General features: G+C 33.2%; 9 protein-coding genes across 9 annotated transcripts; 5 read left to right on the top strand and 4 right to left on the bottom strand.

The window, feature by feature from the left end:
- Window positions 1-554: 554 nt before the first annotated feature.
- Window positions 555-4,280, top strand: NDAI0F02700 (uncharacterized protein; the record flags this gene model as incomplete). Its single annotated transcript, XM_003670783.1, has 1 exon — window positions 555-4,280. The coding sequence occupies one exon, from the start codon at window positions 555-557 to the stop codon at window positions 4,278-4,280; it is 3,726 nt and encodes a 1,241-aa protein (XP_003670831.1).
- Window positions 4,281-4,737: 457 nt separating this feature from the next.
- On the top strand, window positions 4,738-5,577 carry NDAI0F02710 (uncharacterized protein; the record flags this gene model as incomplete). The annotated part of the gene is made up of 1 exon (XM_003670784.1): window positions 4,738-5,577. One exon carries the CDS (start codon window positions 4,738-4,740, stop codon window positions 5,575-5,577), a length of 840 nt encoding a protein of 279 aa, XP_003670832.1.
- Window positions 5,578-5,964: 387 nt separating this feature from the next.
- Window positions 5,965-6,645, top strand: NOP15 (rRNA-binding ribosome biosynthesis protein NOP15; the record flags this gene model as incomplete). Its single annotated transcript, XM_003670785.1, has 1 exon — window positions 5,965-6,645. The coding sequence occupies one exon, from the start codon at window positions 5,965-5,967 to the stop codon at window positions 6,643-6,645; it is 681 nt and encodes a 226-aa protein (XP_003670833.1).
- A 624-nt stretch (window positions 6,646-7,269) lies between these two features.
- CYB5 (Cyb5p) lies at window positions 7,270-7,635 on the top strand (the record flags this gene model as incomplete). Its single annotated transcript, XM_003670786.1, has 1 exon — window positions 7,270-7,635. One exon carries the CDS (start codon window positions 7,270-7,272, stop codon window positions 7,633-7,635), a length of 366 nt encoding a protein of 121 aa, XP_003670834.1.
- Window positions 7,636-8,102: 467 nt separating this feature from the next.
- On the bottom strand, window positions 8,103-10,775 carry DBP2 (DEAD-box ATP-dependent RNA helicase DBP2; the record flags this gene model as incomplete). The annotated part of the gene is made up of 2 exons (XM_003670787.1): window positions 8,103-8,500; window positions 9,488-10,775. 2 exons carry the CDS (start codon window positions 10,773-10,775, stop codon window positions 8,103-8,105), a joined length of 1,686 nt encoding a protein of 561 aa, XP_003670835.1.
- A 516-nt stretch (window positions 10,776-11,291) lies between these two features.
- On the bottom strand, window positions 11,292-11,741 carry RPC19 (DNA-directed RNA polymerase core subunit RPC19; the record flags this gene model as incomplete). Its single annotated transcript, XM_003670788.1, has 1 exon — window positions 11,292-11,741. One exon carries the CDS (start codon window positions 11,739-11,741, stop codon window positions 11,292-11,294), a length of 450 nt encoding a protein of 149 aa, XP_003670836.1.
- A 483-nt stretch (window positions 11,742-12,224) lies between these two features.
- NDAI0F02760 (uncharacterized protein) lies at window positions 12,225-14,180 on the top strand (the record flags this gene model as incomplete). The annotated part of the gene is made up of 1 exon (XM_003670789.1): window positions 12,225-14,180. One exon carries the CDS (start codon window positions 12,225-12,227, stop codon window positions 14,178-14,180), a length of 1,956 nt encoding a protein of 651 aa, XP_003670837.1.
- A 279-nt stretch (window positions 14,181-14,459) lies between these two features.
- On the bottom strand, window positions 14,460-16,124 carry DMA2 (ubiquitin-conjugating protein DMA2; the record flags this gene model as incomplete). The annotated part of the gene is made up of 1 exon (XM_003670790.1): window positions 14,460-16,124. One exon carries the CDS (start codon window positions 16,122-16,124, stop codon window positions 14,460-14,462), a length of 1,665 nt encoding a protein of 554 aa, XP_003670838.1.
- A 3,885-nt stretch (window positions 16,125-20,009) lies between these two features.
- On the bottom strand, window positions 20,010-21,680 carry MLS1 (malate synthase MLS1; the record flags this gene model as incomplete). Its single annotated transcript, XM_003670791.1, has 1 exon — window positions 20,010-21,680. The coding sequence occupies one exon, from the start codon at window positions 21,678-21,680 to the stop codon at window positions 20,010-20,012; it is 1,671 nt and encodes a 556-aa protein (XP_003670839.1).
- Between the last annotated feature and the right edge of the window lie 109 nt (window positions 21,681-21,789).

Here is a 21,789-nt window from a genome sequence, read left to right on the forward strand (position 1 = left end):
ATGCGGCCCATGCACATATAACTAACCATCCAAAATTGCTTCATTCAATCGTGTCATGTAATACCATAGTAACCGCTTTCAACAAACAACTTGTCCCGATCATTGCCAAAGGTATCTTCTCGTTGCAACTAGGCAACATCAAACTGGATCTACCCACCTTCATCGCCAAGGACTCTATTTCCTTCGCTATGATAGTTTCTGAAATCCAACTGCGCTCATTAAATATTTTTATATCCAATATATAGTATATAGTATTATAGTATTATAGTATTATAGTATAGACTACAACTGTCAATACGCGCCGTTGGCTTTCTCTCTTCAACAAACCTTTCTCACTATGGCGAGGATCTTAACCGTCTCCTATTGTTAGTTATTACCAGATCTTGGTCAAAAAAGATGATCAGACAAAAGAATAAATTAACAAAAATATATACAGATACTCACAGATTACACAGTTATATCTGGTGTTTTTCAATCCATTTCAATCTTGTATCTAGTTCGTCCATTTTATTTTATTCATCTACCCACTTATTTCATTTAATCAGATATTGCAAATGATTATACTCTTGTCTGTGGCTGACAATGAAAGGAAAATCTCATTAGTATCAAAATCATATGCTCTGGTATTCAAATCATTAAATATACCGTCTAAGAATGACAACAATAATAATAACAATAATAATGACGGAAATATCCCATATTGTTCCATAGAACTAGTCACGAAAGCATCCATATTAAATGATAGAAACTATAAACGATTGCTCCGTCATACGATCCATGGGTTTATTGGATTAATTGAAATTAACAATTTCATCTTCATTGGTTTAATCACTGGAAGTTCCAAATTAGCACAACCAATCCCAAACGAAACTATTAATAAAATACTCTCTGTAGATTTCGTTTGTCTGAATGATTCTACTTGGGATTTCATGGAATTGGGTGCCTTGGATTATTATGATCATTCATTATCATCTTCATCCTCTTCTTCACAGATTGATAAAGATATTGGTGATCCACAACAAAGGCATCCGTGTCATGATTTGAAAAAACTGTTGTCAAATGGTTCCTTTTATTATAGTTCTAATTTCGATTTAACAACCACGCTGCAAAATAGATACCTTAACAATAAAACCAAAGGAGGCATTGGTGATGAAGATAAAGATAATGATACAAATTCAAACATGAATGAAGCATTCATGTGGAATTCATTCATGATGAATGAAATCATGAATTATAAAAATCATCTAAACGTAAACCATAAAAAAATACTAAACAATGAAGGATTCTTAACATCAGTAATTCGCGGATTCGCAAAGACTTTCATATCATACATTAACCATTTGAAAATTGCCCTAACAATCATTTCAAAACAAAGTTGGAAAAGAGCCGGTACAAGATTTAATTCCCGTGGTATAGATGATGACGGTAACGTATCCAATTTCGTAGAAACAGAATTCATAATGTATTCTTCACAATATTGTTATTCATTTACTCAAATAAGAGGAAGTATCCCAATCTTTTGGGAACAAGACACTTCACTCATTAATAATTCAAGGAAAATTCAAATTACAAGATCAGTGGATGCAACTCAACCTATTTTTGATAACCATTTCATACAATTGATCGAAAAATATGGTCCCGTACATATCATTAATTTACTTTCAAAGACTAAATCAAATGAATTGAAATTATCTAAAGCTTATAAACATCATTTAATAAATTCAAATGAATTGCGTTTGGATGAAAATGTGTTTTTAACTGAATTTAATTTCCATAAGGAAACTGCACAAGACGGATTCTCAAGTGTTAAGAGAATACTGCCCCTAATTAATGAATCCATCTTGACCAACGGTTATTTTTCATACGATGTCAAAGAAGATAGAATTATTTCAAAACAAGTAGGTGTTTTCAGAATAAATTGTTTGGATTGTCTAGATAGAACTAACTTAATTGAACAAACGATCTCATTTGCTAATTTCAAAGTTTTCCTAACGGATTTCAAACTAATGAATAATAATAACAATATGAGGTTTATAGATGATCAAGATTTTGCAATTAAATTAAACACATTATGGGCAGATAACGGTGATCAAATCTCACAAATATATACAGGTACAAACGCATTAAAATCTTCATTTTCGAGAAAGGGGAAAATGTCATTAGCTGGTGCATTATCAGACGCAACAAAATCAGTTAGTAGAATGTACATTAATAATTTCAGTGATAAAAAGACACAACAAAATATAGATTTGCTTCTTGGAAGATTACCTGATCAATATCCCGTCCAATTATTTAACCCAATGAATGAATTCATCAATTCGAAACTAATTTCCATGGCTGATAATTTCACATCTTTTTCATCAGCTAATATATTGATTGGAACATTTAACGTCAATGGGATGTCTTCAAATAAATCTCTTGATATTTCAAATTGGTTATTCCCCATTGGTGATAAATTTAAACCTGATATGGTAGTATTGGGATTCCAAGAAGTTATTGAATTAACTGCAGGTTCAATATTAAATGCTGATTATACGAAAAGCTCATTTTGGGAAACAACTGTAAAGGATTGTTTGAATCAATACGTTGATGATGAAAATGAAAAATATATTTTGTTGAGAGTGGAACAAATGTCCTCTTTATTGATTTTATTTTTCGTGAAATCAGATAAGATTAATCAAATTAAAAAAGTCGAGGGGTCCACTAAGAAAACCGGGTTCCGTGGTATGACAGGGAATAAAGGTGCAGTTGCCATTAGATTTGAATACGGAAATACGTCATTCTGTTTCGTTAATGTTCATTTATCTGCTGGTGTTAATAATATTGAAGACCGTAGAAATGATTATTTTTCTATTATGAAAAACATAACTTTTGCAAACTCTAGGAAGATTTCAAATCATTCTTCAATATTTTGGTTAGGAGATTTGAATTATAGAATTACATTAAGCAATGAACAAGTTCGAAAGGAATTGTACACTGAAAATGATGGATACATTGAAAGATTATTAGAATATGATCAACTAACTAAAGAAATTAATTCAAATGTCATATTTCAAGGATTTTCCGAACCAACTGTACAATTCAGACCAACTTACAAGTATGATTTTGGAACTAATAACTATGATTCTTCAGAAAAAGCAAGGACCCCATCATGGACAGATAGAATCGTTTATAAGGGAGATAACTTGTCACCATTAGCTTATTCAGCATCTCAATTAATGATTAGTGATCATCGTCCAGTTTATGCTGCTTATAGAGCCAAAATTGAAATCGTTGATGAAGTTTCAAAAGCAAATATAACAGAAAAATTATACCTAGAGTATCAAAGAGACCATCCCGATGAAACAATTGATTTTTCTGATACGGAGGAGGATTATGATAACGATGATGATGATGGTGATGACGATAGAGATTTAATTCATTTTGAACCAGGAAAATATATTAATCCTGTTGCAGTAGCACCAAAATTTGATGGTAATTTAACACTTCCAGTAGATATAGAGAAAACTATTGCGAAAACTCCACCGCCATTACTTCCAAAGAGAAAGATACCTGCTCCACCTATTTCAAGAGATTCTTCATCACTTTCATTCAGATCTGTGCCACTAATTCCTTCAAGGACGCCGTCCAGTAGGGTAAATTCAATGAATCCACCTATTCCTCCACCACCAAGAGTACAAGTCAAGAAAGATATAGACGTTAGTAAAAATATAGCTACGGTTGAAAATTCAAAAAAGGAATTCAAGGAAGAAAAAGAGGAGAATATTAAGCGCTCAATTGAAGAACAAACAGATACTTTAATCGTATCTAATAAGAAATCTATAGAGCCATCAAAATTATCTTTTGAATCAGTGTCAATACAGCGGCCTCCTGTTCCGAGGAAACCAAAAATTTTCACATCGATTACAGATACACTGTTGGTTGAGAACGATCGAAAATCTAGTAATAGTGTTGGATCCAAAGAAACCCTACCACCTGCCACCGACGATTTAAAAACGACAAATTCTATTAACAGTAGTTTCAAAGATACAATCGAATTACTTTCTGAGGATGATGATGATGATGATTCCTCTTCTTCCATTAAGAAATCATTTAGCCCAATTGAAATGACCAATGTCACGAGTATCACGAGTACTAATAACCAAGATAAGTTAAAACAGTCAGGAAACTCTAATATACAAAAGAAAAAGAAGAAACCTCCTGCGGTCCCAGTAGAGAAAGAATCATTAGAAAATTTACCCATACATAAATGGAAACCTTTATCCCCCAAACAAAAATAGCATGGATAGAAAAGAACCCACATTTTTGTTTTATAGAGAGACTCATTACATACGCATTATATAGAAATAGAGATAGAATAATTTTTCGTAAATGAAAACGTCAACAATTGCATCATATCATTTGGCATTAATTTGAATATACAGGCCTCGTGCGTTCATTCTAAAACGTTCATCAATTGGAATGTCTTCCTTCCGGAAGCCGAGTTGTTTTCAATTTTTCCTGAAGACTTATGTTTACCTTTTCTTGACACTTTTTGACACATTTATTTTTTCATCACGTAACCTTAACCCCTTCAAAATATGTTTCTTCAGAATAAATGCGTAAGTAGAGGGAGGGAGAAGAGTATATATATAGAGAGAGCTCAAATTTTTACAATAAGTAAGAAAATGTCTTTCAATACCATGATAATATACCACTACTACCAGAACAATTTCAAACAGTATCCTATACACGAACATGGCAATCAAAGTAATTTATGTCGCAAGGCACGGTTATAGATCAAATTGGGTACTAAAAGGTCCCTATCCAGACCCTCCAACAGGGATTGAAAATGACGTACCCTTGGCCCAACATGGTCTCGATCAAGCCAAGGAACTAGGTGAATATATGAAGACGAAGATTGATCCATCATTAAAGCCACAATTGATCATATCATCACCATTTTATCGTTGTTTACAAACAGCTCAGCCAACCAAAATGGCTTTGGATTTACCATTGTGTGTTGATCGTGGTCTTGGTGAATGGTTTAGAGTGGAAAGAGCCACTATCCCGTACCCTGCTGATGTGGGAACTTTAAAGGAATTATTTCCTGGATTGATCAGTGATGACACTGATGCTGATGATGGTTGGGAAAATTGTAGCATGCCAAGCCGTCATGGTGAAACTGAAGAAGATATTTTTAACAGATGTAAAGAATTCTTGTCTAATTTTTTTATGGAAGCAGAAAAAAAGTTCCCAGATGTGGAGAGAGTTATGTTTTTCACTCATGCTGCTACAAAGGCTGCATTGGGGATGAACCTATTAGGGTTTTCCAGTGTTAGAGATACATTAGATGATTCTGGTAAGATCCTTAACAATCCGAGTTGTTCCTTGGATAAGTATGAAGCAACTGGAGCTGGGTGGAAGATTACCATGAATGGTAATACTTCATATTTGAGTAAAGGCGCTGAAATGAATTGGAGTTTCCAGAAGGGATTCAGAGAAGCTTCTGATGAAGATATCAAAATCAGGTTAGCAGCAGATGCAGCTATTGCAGCAGAAAAGGGTGCAAAGGTAGCTGCAACAATGGCCGATTAATGGTGATAGCAACTATGCATTTTTGGGTATATGTCTCATACCAACAAATAAAAGATTAAGAATATACATCTAGGAATATTTTTCTTATATATATATATATATATATGGGTGTATTATTTTCTGACATTTCTCAGTCTCCGATACGACTGTGACGCCTTTTTTTGACGTGAAAAATGATCTTTAAAAATTTTCCGCGTAGAAAAAATTTCAGAAGAAAAATGGAAACTCAACTCATCTCATCGCAAAACCATAGTGACAATAATTGATAATAAAGTTCAATGCTATGTATGATATTATCAAAGGGATCGGTTCGATATAGAATTCATTGGTAGAAATCCAAAGTTGTATCAATATTCTCAGTGGCATAATTATACAACAATAAACGTAATGGTTAAATCAGTGATAAAGAAAGGAAAATCTATCAAAGATACATCATCTCCAAAGGAAGAAAATATTCAAGAACAACAACAAGAAGAAAATATCCACGTTGTATCTTCATCTGATGAAAGAGAAGATGAAGAAGCGAACAAAGATATTGATGACGAAATTGACGGTCTATCCGATGCACAAAGTGATAGCGAGACCACGAAACATAAGATAAAGAAGTTAGATCCAAAAAAGAAGGAACAAGATAATAATAGTAATAAGAAGAAGAATGCACTTGCTGATTATTCTAGTATCATATATGTGAGTAGATTACCACATGGGTTCCATGAAAAGGAATTGAGTAAATATTTCTCCCAATTCGGTAATTTGAAAGAAGTTAGATTGGCCAGAAATAAAAAGACTGGGAACTCGAGACATTATGGGTTCATTGAATTCACAAGTAAAGATGATGCAAAGGTTGCGGAAGATACCATGAATAATTATCTATTGATGGGCCATCTATTACAAGTACGTCTTTTACCGAAGGGTACCAAGATTGAAAAATTATACCAATATAAGAAGAGAGCATTCAATGATATGAAGGTGAAAAAGAGCTCTGAGCAGCTAAAGGAAAAGGCCAAGAAGAAGCATGAAGAAAGAGTAGCCAAATTAGTTGAAAGCGGCATTGAATTCAAATGGTAAATCCTTATCGGAACTATAGAATAGCTATATATATATATATATAGACTATACTGAAAAATATTATAAAATGTAAATTACTGCTATAAACGAATTGAACCCTGAAGAATAAAAACCAGGTCTTATTTGGAAATGAAAGGTATGTACCCTAAAGTGTGGCCTAACTTTTGTAGCTCGGACTTGTCGGTTGATAAAGCAGAAATGATCCGTTAAATACCAACGGATAAAGGATAACAATACGCCCCTCTTAGAAACAATAGAGACCGATGTTTCAGAAGTATCTGTTGTTCATTCGGGAGTTACTTTCCTTCACCACTCAGAAGAACCCTAATGCATGTTTTTGTCGGTCCATGTAAAAAATAATTTCAGAATTAATGATAATAATCCGATATGACATAAAAACAGTAAGCGAACGTAAACGAAATTTAACGACAGCTTTCTTGCGCTTGTGTTACGTGAAACTTTCCGTCCCTCGAGCCATTTATATATATATATATATAAGTAGTTTTCGCAACTTCATTCATTGTCTGTCTCGAGTTCCGTTCTCTTTACCTCTCCAATTATTAACACAGTCGAGCACCTCTATAGCGAAACAGCAACAACAACACAGTAATACCTGGAAAAAACATGTCTCAAATTTACACTTACGAAGAAATTGCTAAACATAACTCCCCAGATGACACTTGGATTGTCATTGAAGGTAAAGTCTATGACGTGTCCAAATTCTTAGATGAACATCCAGGTGGTGAAGAGATTATCTTCGAATTAGCCGGTACAGATGCTACTGAAAATTTCGAAGATATTGGTCATTCCGATGATGCTTTGAAAATACTAAAGAAAATGTACATCGGTGATCTAGATAAAGCTAGTAAACCTGTTAAAGTGGTGCCTAAAGTGGAAGTTACAAGGAAATCAGATGAAAATGGTGGTCTACTTGTTTGTATGATCGGTGGCATTTGTCTGGCGATCGCTTACTACTATTTGAACGATTAAACTTAGTAGCTTAGAGAATAAGAATTATTACGCACTATTTCACTCAACCTTCTACTTCATATTTATAAACATATTATCATTATTATTTTTACCTTTTGGTTATGTACCATATTTACTCAATCTAATTTATTCGGCTACCAAATAAGCCAAGCATTTATAATACTGTTCCTGTAACTTTATATATCAATTTAATATAATTGTCTTTGAATCTGTCAATGTATATATAGGGCAACACGGAACGTTCCATTTTGCATAATGATCAAAGAAATGTGTATAGAAAATTAAAGCGAATATTTTTTCTTAAAGGGATGGGAAAAATATACTTATATAAATATAAGTAAGTATAATATACAGGTCAAAAATTCTTACGGTTTATGGTTTATCAAAATCTATCTAGCAGGGTTTGGAATAGGCTAATTTACAAATTAATACGATGGAGAATGGATGCAAAAGTGGTACTTAATTGATTACCATCTGTTACCTCCACCACCACCATTTCTTTGCCAACCACTATCTCTTGATCTGTTGTTGTAACCACCACCGTTACCACCGCGACCACCACCATAACCGCCACGACCTCTACCGTAACCACCACGGCCACCACGGCCACCATATCCACCACCACCATATCTTGGATGTGGACCACGAGCTCTTCTATCATATTTCAATAATTCAGGTGGAATGTTTTGATTAGCTTCTCTCATAATGGAAATCAATGAAGCACCTAAACTCTTGTTATCTTCAGTGAAGAAAGAAATAGCAGTACCCTTGGCACCTGCTCTACCAGTTCTACCAATTCTATGAACATAATCTTCAATGTTACCTGGCATATCATAGTTAATAACAAAGTTAATACCTTTGACATCTATAATAATATTAATAAAGAAACGAAAAAATAAACGTTTTGGAGAAAGTAATTGTTAGTAAAATAATTCTTCAAAAAAAATTTGTAACTTTTTCTTTTCAATTGAAATGGTGAGTAAATAATCCTTTCCAAGATATGATAATGACAAAACGAATGGAAATTTAAAAGAATATGGAAATCCCTACGCGTAAGTTTAAAATATTTTGCAATTAAACAAAAAGAAGTATATTAATAATAATCAATACATTTCTTCTAAAACTGAATTAGAAGATATGTTTTCATGTATTAAAAAAAACGTAAACAAAAGACTTAAAAACAATATATAAACAAAGATGAATTAAAAAAGAGTTGCTTGCATAAGTTCTTTGAAATAAAGGGTATATATTGAATTCCCAATATTTTTAAGAAAGTTCATAAAAAAGAAAAAAAAGATCCTTGCCCCCAAATGTGCATTAAAAGAAAAAAAGAAGTAAAGTCATTTAATATCGTATCGGGCGATCCATGACTTAGCTTCCCATTTTCTCCTTATCATTAATTTGTTGTGTCTCGTTTTTCTCTTCTCCTCTCTTCCCGTTTTGCGCAAACAAAATAGTTCTCTTTTTCCAAACTAAACTTCTGCATTTTTTTCATGGTTACAATCAACTGAACCTAAAAAAATTAGAAGTTAATATTCTTTTCATCTTGTGTTATACTGTTTCCTTGGTTACTTGTCGTTCCTTCTCAAAATTTGTTTACTTATCCAAAAAAAAAATCAAAAAATCAAAAAAAATCAAAAAAAAAATCAAAAAATCAAAAAAAATCAAAAAAAAAAAAATTATTCGTAGTTTCTTCGTCAATCAATCATTAGTAACAGGCGTTATCGTTATTATTAATTATTAGTATTAAAGGATTAATGTCGTGTCTTATTAATAGTTTTTGTTGGAAATAAAATCATTTCAGTAGAAAAAAGAAAAAGTTAGTAAGAAAAAAAATATAATTGTAACATACCGATACCTCTAGCTGCAACATCAGTTGCAACCATAATAGGAGAATTACCAGCTCTAAATTCTCCTAAAACCCAATCACGTTCTCTTTGATCTTTGTCACCATGAATGGCAAGAGCGGGCCACCCATCTTCTCTTAACATTTTAGTAATCTCATCACACATTCTCTTTGTAGAAGCAAAAATTAAAATCTTAGATTCTTTATCTTCAGAGGCGGTTTCTAAATGTTTCAATAAACGGTCTCTCTTTTCAAATTCAGAAAGAACTTCAACCAATTGGGCAATATTATGAGAAGCAGATAATTCCAAAGAACCGACTTGAACTTGAATTGGATCATTCAAATAATCACTAGCCAATTGTTGAACTTCCTTTGGCCAAGTAGCGGACCACATTAAAGTTTGTCTATCAGGTCTAATTTGGTCAACAATTTTTCTAATTTGAGGTTCGAACCCCATATCTAACATTCTATCAGCTTCATCTAAGACCAAATACGTAACTCTTTTCAAGTTAGTTTTACCGATTTCTAACATATCAATCAATCTACCTGGAGTAGCAATAACGATTTCAGAACCTCTAGATAAATCTCTGATTTGTTGACCACGAGGAACACCACCATAGACACAAGTGTTTCTAATTCTAGAAGAATGACCAAATTTAGAGCATTCCTTTTGAATTTGAACAGCTAGTTCTCTTGTTGGAGCCAAAACCAAAACAATTGGACCATCACCTGGACTCAATAAAGGTTGAGCATTAATATGAACAATACCAGGCAAACAATAAGATAAAGTCTTACCAGAACCAGTAGCAGCAACACCAATCATATCTCTACCAGAAAGAGCCATTGGCCAACCTTGACATTGAATACCAGTTGGAGCATCAAAACCTTCAGCTTTCACTTCCTTTAAGACGTAATCAGGGAACCCAGCTTCATCGAATGAAGTAATTGGTTTGGGGATATCATGACCGGAAATAGTCATTTCATTTTTCTTACGGAATTCAGCAACTTCAGCATCTGATCTATTTCTAACAGTTTCATGTTCGACGTAGAAATTTTTTTCAAAAGTTGGTAAATTTGGTAATTCTTGTTCCCAATTTGGTTTAATTAGTTCTTGAGGACCGTTGAATGAGGAACCCCCACGCATACCACCACGACCACCAGATTGGTAACCACGACCGTTAGATTGATGGTTGTAGGAGTTTTGATCAGATGATCTTTGACCACGGAAATCACCCCCACGAGAGTTGTAATTTGATCTGTTGAATTGTTGATCTCTACCACCAGTGAATGACATTATTATTGACGGGTTAGTTTTTGTTTGTCTTTCTTAATTTCAAAAGACTAAAAAAACATTGGAACCAATGAAGGAAAGAGAAAACAGGGGGAGGAGGAAGTTCGAGAAGTAGTATCTTATGTAAGTCTTTATATAAGTTTCGAAAAGACACAAAGGTGAAATTTTTCACTTTACGAAGAAATGGCCGCAGCAAATTACGAAATGAAAAAATTTTCAAACGAAAAAAAAAAGGAAAATAAGTTTGGCGATGAGATGAGATGAGCATCGACAAATTTCGAAGTGACAGGGAAAATGACAGAAAAGGAGAAAGATACTGTATGAAACCAGTTGTAGATGTATATATTCGGACGTGCATAAAGGAAATATTAATGTTTAGTCGATTAAAAACGTATAATTTTGTGTAGATGATTATTATATATATATATATATATATATATTAACGTAATGGTTTATGAATGAAGACTTATAGTAAATGTTCGCAACATGATAAAGGGGGGAAATTCGCGCTATATTTCTTTACATATCTCTTATCTTTTGAGTGAATTTTTCTTCTACTACATCACATAGATCCATTAAATCTTGTAAACCTTTGTGTAATGCTTCCACTGCTGTAATTTCACCATAAGTTTGAATTCTAATATTTAAAAATTCTTCCGATGGATGAGGTATAGAATACCCACAAAATTCCACTTGAGGGTTTTTCATTATAATATAACGAAGGGCATTACCTAGGGTATGATCTTCTTGTAGTATTTGGAAAGATGCAGAACATCCATCTTCGGATGCACCTTGTTGTAATATTTTAATTTTTTCTCTATCAGGTTCATCTTCCTCTTCTTCTTCTTCTTCTTGTGATTGGGATTCGTTGGCTAGCATATCAACGTCCTTTGGTTCGACATCTTCAGTTGTTGCTGTTGTTGTTGGATTAGCTGTCGTAGTGGGTTCTTTTATACTTTCCGTAGACATCTTTATGTGGTTTACAATAATTTTATGTTGTTATCGAAAATTGTAGGCTATTCCCAGATATCACCACCTATTCGCTGCCGTAAAATTGAAGAATACCTCACTATCATATCATACCATATCTTATCATATCTTATTGTATCTTATTGTATTGTATAAGATCTTGTTCAATTTTTTGGTATTTTCCAAAAAAAAAAAAAAATTTTACAGAAATAAAGGTTACCCGGAGATTAGAAAGCTTTCTGGCGGCGCTACCATTAACATTTTTAAAGGGAGATGAGGGGGAAACAAAGGAAGGAACAAGAATAATAAGGATAGTAAATAAATAAATCATTGTTGTTATATGATGAAAAGAAGACAGTTAAATATAGATAAAGTGGTTAAAGTCCCCCAGATTTTGATACTTTGTCACCACTGTTATCTTTTTTGCATTCTGGAATTCTCAAAAAAAATAAGGCATACATCTGAAGCTATCATTACAGAAAAATGTCAAATACTGATGGTATAGACACATTCGAAAGGCCAATAGAAGAAGTAACAGATGGTAATACATTTGCTACAAATGAAGGGACTGGGTTACAAAATGAAGAGAGAGAAAGATTACTAAGTAACCAAACAGAAACAAATTATCATACTAATGAGAACTCTTCCACTATTGTACCAAAACCTTCTCATAGAACTCCCATAGGCTCTACTACCACTGATGGTACTGCTGCAAATACTACTGCTATTACGACAAACCCACATAGCAATGATTTAGAATCTACCACCTCAGACGGACCTATGAGAAGGCAATATGAAATTCAAAAAGATTACAGAAATTTTTATCATAACTCAAGAATTCTTTTGATTATTGTTGTGTCCATGTCAGCAATATGGTTCATCATTTCATTAATTTCCGATTTCTTCTTCAATTTTAGATTTAATAATAAATTAACGAGTTTCAATAACATAATATTACTCTTAATATCTATGGTTGCTAATTCGTGTAATTACATCTTTAATGACATTGAATTATATTCACAATTAGATTATTCTCTAAACATAATCCTAGCATCTTTAACATGGTTCAATTTGGTACTACTATACTTGATTAAATTCACAAGATCCAGACTATCATTCACTGACAAGGCAATCTATATATGGACTATATTCACATTTATACTAGGTGCCACATTAGATTGGCAAAATCATAAATATGCAATACAATTAAATAGACAAGCACCCACCACTATTGACGGGAATGATGAAATGAGACAGCCAATAACTTCGAAACACACAATAAATGAATGGTTACAAATAGCAACAAGAAATATAATAAAATTGTTCTTATTAGCCGCATTAATTTCATTAACCTTAACTCAATTATTATACACAATCGATCTTCATCGTACTGCACCAGCTAGGAGTGAATTCCAATTCACTGACCCTACAAACAACACACAGATTCATATAAGGTGTCATTTGAAAAACTTGCATGGTAGCGGCGGCGAGGGAAACAGTAACGACAAGAAGACAACCCATCCAATCATATTGTATGAACATGGTGGATTTGATACATGGTATGAATCAGCAGATTGGATTAAAGAATTGTATCAATTAAATAGAATAGATTCTTATTGTGTTTATGAAAGGGCTGGATATGGATTTAGTGATTCCATGGGGGCACCTACTTCTATTTCATTACAAATTGAATCATTGAATCATGCTTTGAATTCCATTATTAAAGAAAATACAAAGGATTTTGAGGGTGCGGATATGAAATTTGTGGCTGTTGGATTTGGGTATGGTGGATTGTTTTCCAGGAGTTGGTGTGCTGAGAATTTAGATCTATGTGATGGGATGATTTTGGTCGATTCTTGGCATGAAGATTTATTATTGAAGAATTATATTTCCAGATTATTACCTGATCCAGATCATGATGATGATGATGGTGACGACAATAATCGCGATGATGACAATGATAATCATAATGGTAAGAAACGTAAAGAATGGAGATTTACTAAAGAATTAGGTACAAGGAATGGATGGAAATTATGGTGGAAAGGATTTTGGAATAGTTTTGGTTTAAATCTTCAATTATCATGGATTTTAAAACATCATGGTTCCATGGATAGAATTCTTGGAAGAGAAATGAAATATCAAAATAGATTCCTTAGAATGAAATATTTGGAAACTGTTACTAGTTCCATATTGAGTTATAATGAGATTATTAAAAATAATAAGAATTTGAAACATGTGAAAACTACAGTTGTAAGTTCTAAAGAAATGATTAGAAGATCAACCCAATGGGGTGATTGGCAAAGATCTTTGACAAAATTATCTTCCAATACTAAAGAATGGAAAATTGTGGAAGGTGATCATGAAATTTATAAGTATGGACTTGGAAAAGAACAATTACAAAATGTCTTGTTAAGATTCCTTGAATTCGAGATGGTCTAGATTAAATGAATTTCATTTATTTACAAGAAAGGAAAAAATTTACATTCTTATATAAAATTATGCTATACGTACTGTAAACAGAAAACTATTCTACAAAAAAAAAAAATATAACAAAGAAGGGAGAAGGAAATATAAAAAAAATAATAACGGTAAGTGGAGAAAGCAAAACAAGTGGTAATAGTAATAGTAATTTTTTCTAAATAAAATTATACGGAGAAAAAGGAATAAGAAAAAGAAGGTTATATAATGTAAGATAATAATGATAATAATATATATGTCTCAATTCTTGGCATTGGAATTTGCAGTTGGAATATCCACAATTTGGTCTCCTTCACTTTCCAATTCACTTTCACTTTCTTCATCACTACTCTCTAGTGAAGCTTCCAAATCACATGCGGATCTACAATTAGGACAAACGAATTGAGGATAAGTTAACATGACCAATCTTCTAATACAATGGAAATGCCAACTATGAGCACAAGGTGAGATGAAAATAGCTTGGCAAGCTTTAATCTTTGATAAACAAATGGAACAATCTTCATCTTCATTTGCATGATCCTGCTCCTGTTGTTGTTGTTGTGATGGATCTTGAATCATAATTTTTTGTAAATTTTTTATTCGTTGTAATGCTTCCTTGTTAAATGCATTAGCTCTTAATTTCCATGATCTATTTAATTCCACTCTCATTCTAACACAACGATAAATTTCTTCAGTACCACCTCTAAAATCCATTCCTAATTGAATAATATCACCATCATGTAATAAAATATCTTTGGACATGGTTGATGCGGGAGATAATCTTTGATGATTTAAAAAGGTTCCACTTGAAGACTTCACATCTCTTACGAACCAATTCCCCATTTCATCCACTTTAAAACAACCGTGAGTTCTTGATACGACTTTTGACTTGAACACTACAGGGTGATATTGTTCAGGGATCTTTGATATGGCTTCTCTCACTCGTTCAGTGTATCTTCCAATGACTAATTGAGATCCGGGACCTGCAGTTCTAATTACTGGATCAAAGAATAAACCTTGATTGGAAGTAGATGATGTATCAATGAATGGAGTCAATCTGATACTGAAGAAACCTCGTTTATTTTTACGTTCTTGTAAAGTTTGTGAGTCAATGGAATCAGGTAATGTTGTATCAGGTGGTAAATCTAATGATAATATTTCTTTTACATTTTTTTGATCTGGTCCGTAGACAAAATGACGTAAGTTTTTTGAATTAAGTATATTATTATCATTATTATTTTCATTAGTAGGATTAGTGCTGTTGACAATATTGGGATCAATTAGTTGTTGATTATTATTATTATTATTATTATTACTATTCGTGTTATGACCACTATTTTGGAAGAACGGATTGGTGCTTGTATTCGAAACGTTATTGCTAGCTGTGTTTGATGGGAATGATTCCATTGTATTTGTAGCACGAGGGTTCACAGTATTATATTGCGATTGTGATTGTAATTGTGGTTGATCAATACCGTGATCCATATTATTATTTGACTCTTGGATATTGGCATTTGATTGTGGTAGAGCAGTTAATGATAATGATATAGGCAGATGATACCTTGAATGATTGGAATGAGTTAAATGAGCTTGTGATTGTATTTGCATTTGAATTCTTGGATCTTGCCGAGTATCTGGTTGCTGTTGCTCTTGGTGGCCTTGGTGTTCTTGTTGTTCTTGTTGGATGGCAGGCAGGTTTTCTATACTATTCAAATTTGAAGCGAAGGGTGTGGACCCAGATAGACGTTGCTCGTTTGGATGTTGTTGTCTTATGCCTATGGATGTCAATAAAGCGTTAAAGCTAGAGCCCCTTGATCTTTGGGCTGGAGTATTCCCGTTGTGGTTACTATTATTACTTGAATTACTTCCAGAAAGTTGATTTACGATGACTGTATTTGTAGTTACTGGAATAGGTGTATATACCATTGTTAGCTTCGTCTGATGTTTATGGCAGAGACAATAGGGGAATTTTGATGCTATGATAGTCGTAGGACCGGCAAACAGTTAGAGCAGAGTAAATAGATTAAATGAAAGTTATATCAAAGGATATTAAGAAACAGTTGATGATGAGAATTGGATCAAACAGTGGATATGTAACTATGTTGCAAATTATAAGTAGGTTCCTATGATCTTCCAATTCTTCTTCTTGTTCTTCTCCACCTTCTCGTTGCTTGTTGCTCCTGCCCAGGAAAAAAATGGAGACTCGTAAATTATTTACTTTTTTAGGATTTTGTAAGAAAAATGAAAAAAATTCTGTAATTCGGGGGTTAAAATATTTTGGTTAAAAAAATACTATGTCCTAAAAATTTTTAATATAGGTTAAAGATAGTTATAAGAATAGGGTCTTATTCCAGGCCCCGCCCCCACAAATTATTCTCAGCAGCGGACACAGAACTCTTTGGCTTTTATGGCCCCATACGGTTAAAAGCCAGGGTTTTAAAAATTTCGCGAGCCAAACATCAATTTCAAAAGAAAAAGGGGGTCATAGTGCACAGGGTAACAACTACCTTCAGGGAAACTGATGTCACAAAATATATCACGTCTCTCTAAAGTCTTCAAAGTCTGAAGAGATTAAAAAGATTGAAGAGACTGTAACAACCTGAGAGGTCTCGATTATTAAACTATATTATACTTACATATGTATATGCTCTCGTCTCTCAAAAAATTCAGATGTTAGTCAACCAATTATGTTTTTTGTACATACTTAGTATTTCTTCAGAACAGTCTTTATTCCACCACCGACAACTCATTGAGACTTTTAATTCTAAAGCCTCGGAGCAAATAACTGACCTAATAAGGGATAGCTCATTTACTTCTCCCTTTTTATGCCTTATAGTGGCCTTAAAAAAAAGAAAGGTTGGAATTCCTGGTTAGTTCATATTGGTAGATCCTGCAAGATGACACTCAGTAAATTGAGGTCCTCCTTAGAAAAATCTTGCTTGAATTTTTAGCCGGAACAAAAAGCCGTAGGCTAAGAATGATATAAAGCAAATAGTTTGTAAAGCTTTGATGCAATAAATCAAGCTGTAAATGCACCTCAGCTGACATTCAGGAAACAGCATTTAATGAACTTTATTTTGGAACTAGTCTTGATAACGAACTGAGTTAAATGGTAGAAAATTAGTCTTCAAGTAGGGTTAGGTCAACAGAATGCGTCTACGCGCAGTCTAAACTCTATCATACTTCATACCCACTCGATTTTTCTTCAAATACAATTCTACTCCAGCAAAAATGCTTTTTGCTGTTTAATGATTTACCTTTTCAATTGGGAATTTATTCTCAAAGTACTTCTAATAGATTCCGAGAGCGTTGTTGTCTAGTGAAAACCACGTGAAGGTGTATGAATGCGGGTGGATAAGAGAAGTCAAACAATTTCGGATTTCACAAAAAGAAATTCTTTTAAATAAATCTCATAAGAACAGAAAAAGAAGTATAACTCTTCTCTTGTGATACACGAAATTATTTCCTTGAAGTAAGCGATTAAAACGAACCTAACCATGCCAATCCAACGCATACATGAACTTTATTTTACCAACCAAAAAACTAGTTTTACCAGTAATATCCCTAGGAGTTCTTGATATTGAGTTTGTGAAGCCTTGTTAGGGAAAACGGCATATACTCATACCAGCAGAAATCCTCTAAACTAGCTAATGCTGGAAAAAAAGAAGGAGGAAGAAAAAGGAACTATTTTAAGTACTTCTCACAAAGGAAAGGATAAGGAAAACCTTTAGTTTGTAAATTTTCATTTTGCCATTGATGAAAAAATAAAAGGGAGACACCGGAGTGGCGTAGGGATCCTTTCGGTTCGATGCACCTTGATTGAAACATTTGGAAAAAAGCAACTGGGACAGTTTTTAAATGGGGGCGTAAAATGCTTGACCATCTTGTGACTAGAGACAACGTTTTTAGATTCTTGTGCTGCCCAATGGGCATTTCCACCTTATTCTAATGTAATGAAAACTGTTGATGTTTAAAAAGTCGAAAGAAATGTATTACCCCTCCAAAAGAAAGTTGAAAACGATACCAAGAGCAACAGTTGCAAAAGCCATTGATGTTGATATTGTTTCATCCTTTCCGTTTGGGGGGGGGGGGGGGTTCCAAACTTTCTTGCTTTATTAGGAAAGCAACAAGTATACTGAAAATGACAAAACAAAAGAACCCCTTGGCTGTACTGACTTACTTTTGACAGGAATATAATGAAGGATATTTATATGTTTCAGAAAACTCAATTCTGTCTGTATTCATCAACATTGCATTCCTAAGTGGGTAGTAATCAAATACTTTATTTTGAGGTTTATCACGTTATCTATAAATAAATTGTCGCCCCAAAAAAAAGAAATAAAAAAGTACCACGTTTCTCAATGGTAATTCCATGAACACCCAACAACTGGTAAACTACGAAGATCTCAACTAGTTATGTTTCTGTAATAACTTAAAACTTTATAGCACAATTTCCCTGTGACATTTACCCACAAAAAAACTTCCTCATCGCGGACAACGGGATTAAAAGTCCGACATATGCTACAGCTTTTGACAGCAAACTTAGATCGGATGATGAATACAAGCTGTATGACACGTAATTAAAGTAGAAAATCGTAGAATCAATTAGAAATATTTTTACTGAAGTGACCAAAAAGGGTCCTCATTCATTTTTGTGGTGATAACTATGACAATTTGTGTTTTTTTGTTCATTTTTTTGGGAAATTAGATGATCCCTTTTTTTTTTTATTTTTTCTCCATATTTATGAATGTGCGGGCGCTACCAAACCACGTGCCTAGGGGATCGGAGTTGTTGTTATTTCAAAGCATATAACCGAAATGATGATTATATAATTAAAACATCTTGAAGAAATTTTTCATACAAATATAATTACCATGTAAATATATGATAGAAAATATACAAGATATAAGTACAGTGGTTGGTTCACCTTGTTTAAGTCGTTCCACTTGATAGACCTACCAAACAAATGTTGAGGAGAGTACCAAAAAATCCTTTTGTTAAATAACCTCAAATACGCTGGAATATCAAACAAGTCGTGGGTAATACTGCATAGCAACATACACTCTAAAACAAAACGGTTTACAACTGCATTCTATCACAGTCATCTCTACACTTTGAGCATATTAATTCTATAACTCAATGTCCCAAACTTTAAAGATGCTCACGAACCAGTGCCCCTAAGTGGTATGATAACGTCTTTTCCAAATCTCCAATACTTACTCTTCACACTAATTTAAAGATATTACCTACCCTTAAGAAAACTCTATATAATCAAGAATGTATTTCAGGTTCTTACGTAGACAGCTGATGATCATTTGATTTCAGCGCACATGAACAAATATTCAACATGATTTGTTCGGTATTATTTTCTACGGACATAATGAACCTTACAGACACGTACGTTTAATCTGGTTGGGTTATTTATTCTATAAATATAATATAAACTAAGTTAGATATTAAGAAACATTCTTTTTATTAAAGACATAGTTTCTTAATATTATTCTCTTCCAATATATAGTGAAAACATTTTTCATTGGGAAACGCCTTTTTCTGTTACCCGCCGTAACCATGAATTCAGGCTGTTATTGATTCGAAACTCATCATGATTTGATATCATCACCCGACGGTAAGAGATATATATCGAAAAACTTTAGTAAACCCATATATCAATATGTTAGTGCTGTGAAGATAAGAGAGGAAAGAATATTGATTGACCAGGTTATCATGTCATACCTATATATATATATATAATATATTTATGTTCAAATAGAAAGAAAAAGAGAATAAGTATTGTAGTTTTTAGATTTCTTTTATAATTTACTCAAGTCAAAAGGCCTTTGCTTTGGAGTAACGATTTCATCATATAATAAAGTAGTCAAGAAATCACTAAATTTTTCTCCAGTAATTTCTGGTAATAAATACTTCGCAGCCAAATCGAATTTATTTTGATTACCCACAGGACTAACTTGTTTCAGTTTATCAACTTGTTCTTTCAATAATTTCGAAGTTAATTGTGGAGTCACTTTAATACCATCAGATGTCATTACAGAATGAGTAACCCATTGGTATAATTGACAACGTGATACTTCTGCCGTGGCGGCATCTTCCATTAAACTATTAATTGGAACACAACCAGAACCTCTTAACCAAGCTTCCATATATTGTAAACCGATATCCAAATTTTGTTTAATACCTTCAATACTAACTTTCGCATTTATAATATTTGTATTAGTTAAATCTTGTGCGGTAACTTTAGTCCCCTCTGATGGTACAAAATGAATTTGATTTGGAGTCCCCATATTAATGAAAACATCATTACAGATTTGAGCCAAAGCAGGATGGGCAATCCAAGAACCATCATGACCATTAGTCAATTCTCTAATCTTATCAGTCTTTACCTTATTCATAGCTGCATCATTTTTAACAGGATCATTTTTAATTGGGATTTGAGCAGCCATCCCACCCATAGCATGAACGTTTCTACGATGACATGTATTAATTAATCTTTTCACGTATGCATCCATGAATGGAGAAGTCATAGTCACTTGATCTCTATCAGGTAATATATGATTTGGATCATTTTTAAATTTCTTAATTGTGGAAAAGATATAATCCCAACGACCACAATTCAAACCTGAAGAATGTTGACGTAATTGCCAAATAATTTCCTCCATTTGGAAAGAAGCTGGTAAAGTTTCAATCAAAACGGTAGCTCTAATAGTCCCTCTTGACATTCCTATATAATCTTGAGCCACGTTAAATATATCATTCCATAATTTTGCCTCTAAATGATGTTCCATTTTGGGTAAATAGAAATAAGGACCTTTACCTAATTGAACAGATTTTTCAGCGTTATGGAAGAAATACAGACCGAAATCGAAAATGGATGCAGAAATTGGTTCATTATCAACTAATAGATGGTTTTCAGTCATATGCCAACCACGTGGTCTTACTATAATAGTTGGAGAATCTTGTACTTTTTTATTTAATTTGTATGATTTACCCTTAATTGAAGTGAAATCGATTTGGTTTCTTAATACATCGTATAAATTAATTTGACCACCGATTAAATTTGTCCAAGTTGGTGAGATGGAATCTTCAAAATCAGTCATGTAAGTGTTAACGTCTGAATTTAGAGCGTTAATTAACATGTTTCTTAACGGTGGACCTGTGATTTCACATGATCTGTTGATCAAACCTGGAGCTAAAGAAGGACCTAACCATGTTGGATCGTTCCGAATTGAAACTGTTTCTGGTAGGAAATCCAATTGAATTTTACCGGTTTCTAATTTGTTTTGGAATGCAACTCTGTTATTTAGTAATGTTTTACGTCTTTCATTGAATGTTCTATGTAATAGGACGATGAATTCTAGGGCTTCCTTCGTTAAGATTGTAGCGTCTGTAGTTTGAGATGGTGGGAAATTTGGAGTATTGTTAATGTCAACTAACAATTCGACATTTTCTAAATTTTTCTTGACCATCTTGTACGTATATGTGTGTGTGTATATTATATATATGGTTATAACGTTTATACGACAAATGAGAAAGGGAATTCGATATAAGTTATTAATTAAGACGATAAGGGGTTTA

This window comes from Naumovozyma dairenensis, chromosome 6 (assembly GCF_000227115.2).
Source record: "Naumovozyma dairenensis CBS 421 chromosome 6, complete genome".
NCBI lineage: Eukaryota > Fungi > Ascomycota > Saccharomycetes > Saccharomycetales > Saccharomycetaceae > Naumovozyma > Naumovozyma dairenensis.